The sequence below is a fragment of the Echiichthys vipera genome, assembly GCF_963691815.1.
Source record: "Echiichthys vipera genome assembly, chromosome: 17".
Taxonomy (NCBI): domain Eukaryota; kingdom Metazoa; phylum Chordata; class Actinopteri; order Perciformes; family Trachinidae; genus Echiichthys; species Echiichthys vipera.
Window position 1 is genome coordinate 26124757 of NC_139842.1, and position 12642 is coordinate 26137398.

At 39.2% G+C, this 12642-nt stretch overlaps 1 protein-coding gene across 1 annotated transcript in view; it reads right to left on the reverse strand.

Annotated features, from left to right (window-relative positions):
* Positions 1 to 12422, reverse strand: part of brsk1b (BR serine/threonine kinase 1b) — a gene marked incomplete at its 3' end in the record, with an annotated part of 39723 nt that extends 27301 nt beyond the window's left edge. Inside the window, exons 1-8 of the mRNA XM_083932073.1 lie at positions 12311 to 12422; positions 11843 to 11937; positions 5044 to 5129; positions 4587 to 4727; positions 3378 to 3494; positions 2166 to 2199; positions 1862 to 1930; positions 685 to 831 (exon numbers count right to left, since the gene is read on the reverse strand). Of these exons, the coding sequence (XP_083788199.1) occupies positions 685 to 831; positions 1862 to 1930; positions 2166 to 2199; positions 3378 to 3494; positions 4587 to 4727; positions 5044 to 5129; positions 11843 to 11937; positions 12311 to 12398 (777 nt within the window). The 5' untranslated portion in view covers positions 12399 to 12422. The remainder of the gene's footprint in view (positions 1 to 684; positions 832 to 1861; positions 1931 to 2165; positions 2200 to 3377; positions 3495 to 4586; positions 4728 to 5043; positions 5130 to 11842; positions 11938 to 12310) is intronic.
* Between the last annotated feature and the right edge of the window lie 220 nt (positions 12423 to 12642).

Consider the following 12642-nt stretch of genomic DNA (forward strand, 5'->3'; position numbering starts at 1 on the left):
TATCTGGTAACCAATGATTTTGCAAACTAAAATGATTTTTTATTTCAACAGCTGTAGCTAGCTAACTAAGCTAACATTAGTTAAATTATATTTTTTCAGTTCAGTTCAGTTTTCATTTTATTTATGGTGCTAAATCATAACAAACATTCTGTTACTTTACATTTAGAGTAGGTTGAGACCACACGGACTTATTCATGATTTACAGGGATCCAACAATTCCACCATGAGCAGCAGCAAGTTGCACCATCTATATATTAATCCAGCAATCTTGTGCCCACAGTGGCAACTAAAACCATCCTTTTAACAGGCGGAACGTTGACGACCTAGTTCCATGAGTTGGTTCTGGTGACTTTTATTGATTTCAGGGGAACTTGGTGGCTACATACATGCTTCTACACACATGCATACATCTTCTAAAAGACTAAGGCTAGATGCTTAGTCATGTTTATAGTGTTAAAGTTGCTATGTCCCACCTTTTCCTCTCCTCCCAGTGACTGACATGGGCTGACACAATGGCCTCAATGTTTGGAAAACATTGGTTTGAATTGATATTTGCCAACGCCTGCTAATTACATAATCGCTACAATAGCTGTAATTCAAAATACATCACCATTAGCTAGTGTTTTTAGCAGTTATTGTGCTTGTTCTCTCCCTGTATAAGCCCCATGGTCCCTCCCTGCTCACCGTGAGTCTCTTGTCAGGATTGACTTCTATCATTCCTTTTAGCAAAGCTTGGCAGTCAGGAGGTATGAAGTGGGGCATGTGGAATACCCCGCTCTTCACTTTCTCAAGAAGCTGCCGCAGGTTATCATGGTCGAAGGGCAAGGCACCCTGAGAAGGGATGGGAGTAGATGGAAGGAATCAGAAAGAAAAGAAAACAGGATGAGAAATAGAAATGGTAGAGATACAAAGAGCTGAATAGTAAGTAAATAATCTTACTGAACTGTTATATTAGTAAATCATCATTTTAACTGTTGTATTAGTAAATCATCATTTTAACTGTTGTATTAGTAAATCATCATTTTACTAAACTGTTATAATAGTAAATCATCATTTTAACTGTTATATAGGTAAATCATCATTTTAACTGTTGTATTAGTAAATCATCATTTTACTGAACTGTTGTATTAGTAAATCATTATTTGAACTGTTATATTGGTAATTCATAATTTACTGAACTGTTATATTGGTAAATCATCATTTATTAAACTGTTATATTAGTAAATCATCATTTTACTGAACTGTTATATTAGTAAATCATTATTTTAACTGTTATAATAGTAAATCATAATTTTACTGAACTGTTATATTAGTAAATAATCATTTGACTGAACTGTTATATTAGTAAATCATAATTTACTGAACTGTTATATTAGTAAATCATCATTTTACTGAACTGTTATATTAGTAAATCATCATTTTACTGAACTGTTGTATTAGTAAATCATCATTTTACTAAACTGTTATATTAGTAAATCATAATTTTAACTGTTATATAGGTAAATCGTCAATTTAACTGTTGTATTAGTATATCATCATTTTACTGAACTGTTATATTAGTAAATCATCATTTTACTGAACTGTTATATTAGTAAATCATCATTTTACTGAACTGTTATATTAGTAAATCATCATTTTACTAAACTGTTATATTAGTAAATCATCATTTTACTAAACTGTTATATTATTAAATCATCATTTTACTAAACTGTTATATTATTAAATCATCTGGCTTGAGAGAAGACATATGAGGTTCACTGGCATTGTTGCCCTTCTTAATAGTGGAAGGCAAATATCAGAAAAAAAAGCAACTAAATACTGGAATTACAACTGGAATAAAAAATAAGAACGATCTTATTACCACAAGAAGAGCAAAGAGGATGACTCCACAACTCCAAACATCTGCTCTGCGACCATCGTACTTCTCACCCTGAAAAACAAGGACGTGGACAGGGTGTCATTAGACACACACACACACACACACACACACACACACACACACACACACACACACACACACACACACACACACACACACACACACACACACACACACACACACACACACACACACACACACACACACACACACACACACACACACACACACACACACACACACACACACACACACACACACACACACTGACATGGAAGTAACTTACCCTTATGACCTCTGGACACGCATAATGCGGGGATCTGTTAAGAAAGAAGAGGCCATTATTGCATGATTTAACCACATACAGCCCTGCACACAGATAAAGGAAGCAGGTGCTTATTTATGTGTTCAAGACTGAGAACACTGAGAATGCTGTTTTATTAATGGAATACACTAAACAACCCCTTACTTATTTTATCTGTTTCATCTGCTCCAGATGGGAACAAAAACATGATGTTGCCTGAGTGGACATTCCTAATGTTCTACACACTTTGTGTATTATCTCCATGTTATCGATTGTTTAAATCTCATTAAGTCATATATTGATTGAATACTAATATTAGCACTCTCAGTCACTTTGATGTTATTTTTCATCTGTGGCTGACACACATGGTAAGATAAAGATGAACACAGCTATCTCATGGAGTTGTAAAATAAAATGATATGATTGCCACATATATGTATTATTTTTGTATTTAATTTAATATATTAATATAAAGGTTGAATATTTAGAATCTTTATCAAAAGCTATATTTAACCACGGGGTGTTTTGAGGGGAACAGAATGAAAGTATTGCTTTTCCATTAAAAATATTTTTTTTAAGTATAAATCGATATATTTTTTTAATTTTGACGAGTTCGACAATGACTTTCTGTCCTGTTCTGTTTCCATGGTAGCAGCCAATAGCGTTGGCCGTTGCTGGTTGCCAGGGTTGTCTGTTGTTTGGTGCAGCTACTGTAGGCTGGCACTGGGTGAAATGGAGTTTGCCTATCCTACAGCTGCTTCGGAACCTCAGTGAAGGGGACGTTATATGACCCAGCAGCTGAGTGAGCGGGGACGGGCAAAAACCAGAGTCAATATAGGCCAAGCATTCACTTCATGGACTGAGAGAAAGGAGAGAAACGCCATTCAAACGCATGCACGGGTTCAAACAGGCTCAAACAGACTCCGGTCTCCTGAAGGCTACTGGGCCGGGTCTGTCTCCAGACCTGGCAACCTGACTGCTGGAATTATTTTTTGTTGTTGCGACTAGGATCTTGAGACACTCGATGGCGGTGTACTGCTCATTCTCCATATTGAACCTTTAATATTAATGCAGAACAGTAATAAAAAGAAGATCATTATATGACTATAGATTATATAATGGATGACCAAAGAGCATTGAAAAGTTGAACGTATATAAACAAGCTAATTTTAAGTGATCTAACCAAGTACTCACCCACAGCTGGTCTCCAACAGGCTGTCCCCGACTTGTAGCGAGGCCATGCCAAAGTCTGCTATTCTGATGTTATTCTTCTCATCTAGGAGAAGATTCTCTGGCTTCAGGTCTCTGTGACTGGACACAAACGTACACACAAACACACACATACGTTCAATGAAAGTTTATGCACTTGGTGTGGTTCAAAATGGAGAAGAACACGACTCATTCATAGCTACAACATGTAGGCTTACATGCTTTATGTCAGCACATCTGGGGCGGATTATATTGCAGAGTGATTAAAGTTTTTTCAATTGCCCATGCTTTGATGATGATGGCAAGAATAACATGCACACCAGTATCTATATTAAAGTGAGTCAATAATCGATCAATATCAATAATAGCCTCAGTGGACTGAGAAATGCAATTAACTTGTTGATTGTGACATTTTGACATGAGGTTATGAACAGGTTGGTTTTATGACTAAGCTCTTTGCTGCACAGTATTCACAACCGTGTGAAAATACTGACAAATAATTAAAGAAACAAAATTAAATCATAAAAGTATAGAACAAAGTACAGACACAAGGAAAGTTTCAGCAACAAGGAAGTGCTCTGGGATCGGTCACAATCTTCACCTTCACTTCCCCCATTGAAATCAATACAGTCGGGACCTGCTGCTAGTCTCCTAAAGGGGCGTGGCCGTGACGACGCACATGTGACACAGATACAGATAGATAAATGACTGTGAGTTGCACCGTTTGGCTTCTAAAAGTCTGTGGTTTAATTCATGCTTATAAATCAGCTTTCATATTATAAAATCATTAGTTCAGTGATCATTTATGACAAATGCAAAAGCTTGATAACATGCATCATGCTACTGGTAAGTTAAAGGTTAAAGGTCAAGGTTTGTCCCATGCACATGTACAATCATGTGAATGATGCAATACTCAGTTCTGCTATTTGTTTCAAATAGCACACTAATCTACTGATGATGCTAAGTAGTTGTATGAGAAAACGATGTTTGGTTCTGCAATGCAGAGACAGCTGGTTGGGGTTAGGGTAGGCTTTAGGTTGAGGTAAAGCATCTAAATAAATTGACTGGTAGGGGATAACAACACATTTTGGTTCATTTTAAGGTGAGCCTGACACAACACTGGAAATAGTGACAAGATGTTAAGAGACAAACTGGAAATGGAACAATCAAAAAGGGCCATGGCCTCTCACAAACCATATAGAGTGACTGTGGCAGAAGTCAAGGGCGGAGATGATTTGTCTGAAGAACTTCCTGGCTTCTTTGGGGGTCAGCCTGCCCTTCTTCACCAGGTAGTCAAATAACTCTCCACCGGACACATGCTCCAAAACCAGGTACCTGAGAGCCAGGAGGGCAACCAGGTCAGGTAGATGAAAACAGGTGAGCAAAGGAAAGGGCATTTGGTAACAGAAACATGTAAAAAACAAAAAAAAATTAATAAACAACAACTACCATCAAAATTCAGAGTCATGGATGCTTCTACACACACACTCACAGCAGTTTATATCCCATGTCATGTGGTTATTTATCGTTGTCTGTTTTTATCTAACAGGAGCTTTTCCCCTTTCAGATTCAAGGTTGTTTCTGCTCTGGTGGAGATCCAGAGGGAAGATTAAAAAGTCAGTGGAAAGGAGAGCGATTAAGACATACTCACAGGTATTTGTTATTTTCATAGACATCATGCAGCTTCAGAACATGAGGGTGCTCTATTAGTTTAAGGATAGCTATTTCTCTCTCCACCTGGAAAGACAGAGGAAGAGGGAGACAGAAAGCAGTAGGAGTGAGGTTAAAAATGATGTCAGAAGGAAGAGGAAGGTGAATATGAGGCAAGGCAGAGAGAGCGGGAGTATAACGGCAGATTTATGTCAAATGTTATTGTCAAATCCTTTCGTGTTCATTTGAAGGTGGAGAGAAGTCGCTGAAGTAGAAGGAGTTACTGTTCGAGACAGGGCGGGTTGAGATAAACAAATAGGATTTACTATGGTGAAGTGTGTTTGTAAAAGTATAAAACATATGAATGAATGAATTAATTAATGAATCATCAAATTCAGAGAGAAATGATGATTTTAATAGTGGATAGGCCTCCTGCCTACATAGAGCCTACAAGAGAAGCAGCTGCCCTGATCCAAGATGGTGTAATAGGCAACTGTTTGCTAATACTTAGCTTAGTTGCTATGTTACTAAACCATTAGGGATGCACCAATCCGGGATTAGGATCGGAGTTTGATCTGGATATTGACAAATAAACTGGATCGGGTATGGGTTTATTAACCAACTCATGGACTGATCTATTAAATGGTGGCAAGCGGCGCTGTGCAGCATGTCAGCTGACTCACAGCCAAAACCAGCAACAACATGGAGCGAGCAGGGACTGAGCTGTATGGAGGGATTACACTTTCAACACTGTTGTTTAGGTTACTATGTTTTCAGGTTCAGCTGCTGTATCTTAATTTGAATTCCTGTTCATGACATGATGCTAACTTAACATTGAAAATGCCATAGACAGGCTAGTGCAATTAGCATCATAATATTAAACATTTTCCCACATGAACCAACAACAGTTTAATTACTTTATACCAGTTTAAATGTTAAATATTCATATCAAATCTAGCTGGTTACTTATAGACACGTGTTCTTAAGGTACAGCTGAGAAAAGTAATAGCACAAGGAAAAACCCCAACTTTGCCTAAACAGCGCAACAGCACATCAACTACGGCAAGTCTGAGTGGACAAACAGCGCTGCACCTTCAACTTTGTTATTTAAGTTACTATGTTATCGGGTTCAGCTGCTATATTTTATTTTCCTGTTTGAACTAAATATTTACAAATAAGTGTCATTACTGTTTGAAATTTAAGTTACCTAATTCTCAGGTGCACCTCTTACATTTTATTTTAATTTTAGAAGAAGTTTTAGAGACGTTCAAGCCGGTGCACAGTTGTTTATTTTAATAACAAATTAATAAAAAAATAACAACTCAGTACATTTGTATCTATGTGTTCATTTGTTACATTTTGTTTCACAAAGTTAGGAAAGTAATGTTTTAGTCAAGCCTGATGCCTTTAGTCTCTTCCACATGGTGGGGTGTACACTTAAATAATTCAACAATGGTATCGGATTGGCATTGGGTATTGACCGATATGCAAAGCCCAGGTCTCGGTATAGAGGCTGAAAAAGTTGGATCGGTGCATCCGTATAGACCATTACAAATTTAAAAGAAAATTATGTCACTGTTGTGTTTACAGCTCGGTGTGCTAAATCGCAGTAGCCAACTATCCATTAATGCAGGTTCAAAGTTATGACAGCTGGACATTATTATTTGATCAGTTCAGCAAGCATCTCTCTTTGTAGAGGACGTAAGATCGCAGTGACCAATTATCCTTTAACCTACATAAGGACATTTGAATGTTGTATCAATATAGACTTAAGAGTATCCAAGCCTCTCCTTTAAAATGGGTTTTATTTTATTTGTTGATTATGTATGTTTAGTTTATCAGCTCCCATTCAACACTAGCAGCTGTTTATAGTATGACCTAAAACAATCTCACACGTGGTACACAGTGAGGCAGCATATTGCTCTGCTCTCCACATGGATTTATTACCAGATGGTAAATTTATGGTATAGTCATTTTCATTGTGATTTAAGGACTCTGAAACACGCTTAAATGTTTTGATGAATCCCTTCATTGGTGAATTTGGCAGCTACTGTATGTGCCAATAGAAGAGAGCAACCCTACGTCACTTAAAAGGCCACGCCCCCTCTCCGGTGAAAACAAAGGAGAAGACCTCAGTGTTCCATAGGCACTAATAGGAAAAACAGGAGTGAGTACTGAGATTATAAAAATAAATCGGATTATATTTGAGGAAATACAAGTAATATTTCCATATTTGTTGATAGAATGATGGCAGAAAGATGACAGAAAGATGGCAGTGAGTGTGTGTGTCAGAGAGAGAAAGATCATTTAACCTCAGGTGGACAAAGCCTTGGCTGTTTGTTTTCTTTCACTGAGCTAAACTAAAACCACAGCATATTAAGGACAGAGAAAGGGATCGTTGTCATCGTTCTGCATTACCTGCTGATTCAGTGAGGTAGAATAAATGTGTGGGGATGTCACCTCTGGACACTGAGTGGCCCCTTTACCCACTTCTCCTCTGGTAAACTGGAAAAACATTCTCTAACTCTTTGATTCTTTCCATATAACGCAGATCATCGCTCTGCAACAACGTAATATATCTGTCTGCCTGACTCACGTTAGCCACTGCAGGAGGTTTCCAGACCGGTTAACCTAAAATAGGTGAAATCAGGACAGATTACGGCAGGAATTGTATTTACCACCAGTCAAAGTCAGTTTGTTTTCCCCAGAATGGGCATATCTGTACTATGGCATGGTCATGGATGACCAAGGGTCATCCCTGTTTTTCCCCAAAAGGGGCCTATGTTCCCCGGTCTCATAAGCCTCTGCCTTTGCTGATTTAATTCAGCATTTTGTTAGGGTCAGGGTCGCATACAAAGCGGGGAACATATGACCCGAGGAACATAGGTACACTCCTGATAACCCCTGGTGAGTCATCAACAAGAGACCTGGGGTCAAACGGCATCTTGTTATCTCGCTTTTGTGTGCGTGTAACAAACATATAATTGTCTTTATGACAGAAAAAAAATAAATAAGGCATTATAAAAGTAGACTTATGGCAGCACAGTTGTATTGGATTGCATTTAACTGTACCTAATAAAGTGTCAATAACTGCCAGAAACATGGTTACAAACTTGTTATGTTTTGCCATTTGCTAAACGCTACATCAGTGTCAGCTACTTGTAGTTAAACATGCTATAGCTGACCTTCCCTGCTAAAGCCAGCAGACAGCAGCCCAATAATGCGGTTACTGGCAGTTAGCACCCAGAGTAGGTAATGGGCAACTGTCCAAAGCAATACAAATGTGCAATACTGTCTTGTCTTTGGTGCAAAAGACATTCATTTCCACTCTTGTAACCTGCATTTGTCATCTGGCTAACAAAATAAATCTGATCAAAAACACACATTACGGTGTCCAACTCATTTAGGTTTATGAGCCACATACAGCCCAATTTGATCTCAAGTGGGCCAGACCAGTAAAACCACTCCAGTAAGATCTGAGATCCTATCTGACACGGAGTTTCTCATCAGCCTGGTGTTGGAAAAAGTCTGTGGCTTGTTGGAGCTTATGGTTTCTGCAGCCTTCAGCATGTCTTTACAAACTCACCCTCTGAGAATGGCTTTCGTGCTGATATTCTGCTGTTTCCCCAAACCTGCCAGCAATTAATTTATCTTCTAGGTTCTCCACTGTCTTGCCATTTTTGCATTTTCGCGTATTTTCGTCATGATGAGTCTGATAGTGACGCTGAATATTATATTCCTTGAGCGCTGAAAGGTGCAGTGAATGCACCAACCACACATTTGGATTCCCATTTACTTCTGTGACGTAATAGGAACTGCTCCATTTTTCTTGGAATGTCAACACTCCGTGTCCACTTTTCTCCTTTTTGACAAAAACATTTTCCACCGGCAGCTCCTGCATGAACAGTAGAGTATGTTTAACAGTGTTGTGTCAGGCAGCCTGTACGTAAGCATGCGGGAGCTTTAATAACGTATCTGTAATCCATTTGATTTCATTCCAGTTTGTTTCACCTACAGTAGCTTTCAAAGGAGGGCTTCATTGGCAGAACGACACCATCTCTATTGTTCAGTGTATAGAAAGAGTGTCCACACGTCGGAGAGCTCCAAGTTACAACACAGATGGGCTTTTCTTGACTAAAATAAAGACTCCAATGCTGTTGCTATTTCTGCAGGCTGCAGAGTGTAAGCTGACATTATTTGAGCTGTGTGGCAACCATAATGACAATCATAGTGATTATAGACACAGAGAAGATACTAGATAGACAGACAGATGGATGAGGTCCATTATCAGTCACATAAGTACAGTACTTAAAGGTTGAATATGTAGAATCTTTATTAAAAGCTATATATAAATATATATATATATATATATATATATATATATATATATATATATATATATATATATATATTTAAAATAATACACTCAAAGGGCGTTTTGAGGGGTACAGAATGAAAGTACTGCTTTTCCATAAAAATTTATATTTAGCCTGAATTAATATTTTGAATTTTTTTTGACGAGTTTGACAATGACTTTCTGTCCCGTTCTGTTGAAATGGTAGCGGCAATAGTGTTTTGGGCATTGCTGGTTGCCAGGGTTGTCTGTTGTTGGGTGCAGCTACTGTAGTCTGGCACTGGGTGAAATGGAGTTTTCCAATCCTGCAGCTGCTTTGGAGCCTCAGTGAAGGGGACGTTATTTGTCCCAGCAGCTGAGTGAGCGGAGACGGGCAAAAACCACGAGTCAATATAGGCCAAGCATTCACTCCATGGACTGAGAGAAAGGAGAGAAACGCCATTAAAACGCACACCCAAATGGCTACGTTTCTCCTTGATCGATAACATCACTTACATCTTTACTTAGCTGGAACGGCTAACGCTAACGGCTAACGCTAACGCTAACGGTAACTGTCAGTCAAAACCCTCTAATCCTTGTTTTTATGGTGTGATTTTCTGGAGGGGATGGGTTCAAACAGACTCTGGTCTCCTGTAGCTACTGGGCCGGGTCTGTCTCCAGACCTGGCAACCCGACTGCTTGTTGCGATTACGATCTTGAGACACTAGGAGGTGTTCTGCTCATTCTCAATATTCAACCTTTAAGTACAAATCTGAGGTACTTGTACCTCTACTCTTTTCTTTTCTGCATACAAGGCTAATAATGCACTTTTTAGTGCACTTCATTTTTGTGGCAACTAAACTTATTTGTTACTTTGCAGACTTAGATTAACACTACAAATAATTAATAAATCATAGTAATCAAGTAATATATAATGTACATATAATAAATTAAAATGAGCGCCACCATTACCTGCTGCAATATTAAAGTAATAAACACATTAATGCATGAATAATTATAATCCAATAATGTATATTATTCTGAAATGCATCATCCTGTGTAAAAAAGTACTTTTACTTTTGGTGCTTAAAATACAGTATATTTTTTGTACTTTTGCTTGAAGTGAATTCCGGTGTAGGCAAATTAGGTCATCAAATAAGCCATCGAGACGATTTTTTCCTTGTATGAACTATGAACATAGATTTTCTGGAAAGACGCTAACAGCCTGCAGTGTCTAACATTGATTAGCTCGGGGCGGCAAGTTGGATGCATGAAAACGTCTTTAACCACTAATACAGATCCAAATAACACCAAACCTCTGCAGTAGCATGAGAAGAGTCCCTACATATAAAAACAAAGCACCAACAACGTAGTTAGTGAACCCAGAGTTTATTAAAAGAGTGTTTTAAAGACTTACCTACTGGCCCCTGTACCGGCTCCTCTCATAGTAAAGTACATTCAAGTGGATTACCAAAGTCAATCCCATAGGGAAGGAGTCCATTGATGATTTATTCCAACAAAAAAACGCAAACGTTGTGGTTTGTGGAAGTTTGGTGAAATATAAGTTAATAATAGATGTAAAAGGTTTGGAAAAGTCCCACACATCTTTCCCTGCAGCACCAAAACCTTACGCAGATCAGAGGGGTCAGGGGTCAGGGGGCGTGTGTTGCCCGAAGACGCACAGGGAAAGCCGACTCGCCTGCAACTTGAAGTGAAGAGAGACAGAATGGTTCGTGTTTGTATCTTTCCCGGCTGCGAAACAAAAATGAAAGATTAAGACCCATAAACTTTTCATAGGCTGCCATTGTGGTTCGATGACTGTGCTCTGATAAACCAGTGGCTTATTGTTTTGAATCTGGACATTAAGACGCCAACCGAGGCGCTTCCGCAGAGGGATTACCGTGTCTGCAGCAAACCACAACGTTTACGTGTTTTGCTGGAATAAATCACCAATGGGCTCCTTCCCTTTGGATTGAGTTTGGTAATTGATTTGAATGGACTTTACTATGAGAGGAGCTGGTACAGGGGCCAGTAGGTAAGTCTTTAAAACACTCTTTTAATAAACTCTGGGTTCACTAACTATGTTGTTGGTGCTTTGTTTTATGTGAAGAGACTCTTCTCATGCTGCTGCAGAGGTTTTGTGTTATTTGGAGCAGTATTAGTGGTTAAAAAAGACGCTTGAATGCGTTCAACTTGCCGCCCTAAGCTAATCAGTGTTAGCCACGGCAGGCTGTTAGCGCCTCTCCAGAAAATCTACATTAAAAGTTCATACACGAAAAAATCTTCTCGATGGCTTATTTGATGACCCAATTTGCCTAAAAAGACCTTGGGAGGATTTTACAACAGAATTTCACTTTAAGTAAGATTTCCCAGCATGACTTTTACTCCTAACAGAGTACTTATACAGTGGTATTTTGACTTCTGATCTGAACATCTTTTCCACCACTGCCCATGATAAGTACCATACCTTCATCAGAACTGATTCGGAGAGTTTCTCTCTGTTTACAATCTTTATGGCCACCTTCTGTCCTGTTATGCAGTGGACACCCAACTTCACCAGTCCTGAGACACACAGAGAGGGAGAAACTGTCTGAATATCACAAATCATCATGCTGTGTGAAAACAGGAAGGGAGGGATGTCATAAATAATTCAAAAAGCTTTACTGACATTGTCACGAACATTGACCAAACTCAGCTCAGAAATGAGTGATAGGTCTTCTAAAAACACTGTATCCTGTCATGAATGTAATGAGATCCTTTAAGAAGGTTGTAACAGAATAAAAGCATGTGAATTAAGAAGACTTACATCAGGATTAAACCATAAGCCTTGAATATGTGTTAAAGGGATTCGTAATGCTGAAATCAGCTGATGCGCCGTGCACACGTCCTGTTTGCTTTGCTACAAGACCGGAGGTTTAGTTTAGGAGCGTCCTACCTGTCTGTCCCTTCCCGAGGGTCTTCTCCAGCCGGTAAGGCCCCACATACTGGCTGGACTGGCCCACCGCCAGCTCCTTGCTGCTCATCCTTTCCCGAGGTGAAACTATATTCCTGAAATGAGGCAGCTCAAGATAGCGGTCGCTGCTGCTCCGTGCGTAATGCCGTAACGCACATCACAGGCGGCTGGGCGGCGGAGGAGCGGAGAGGAGAGGCGCGGAGGACTGCTCGTGATCTAAAGCCGGGCCCTGCAGGCTACTCCCATGCACTTGTTTGTCATGCGGCCAGGTCCGTGCTGGAAATGAGAACCGGCCCGGCTTCCGCTCTGTAAGG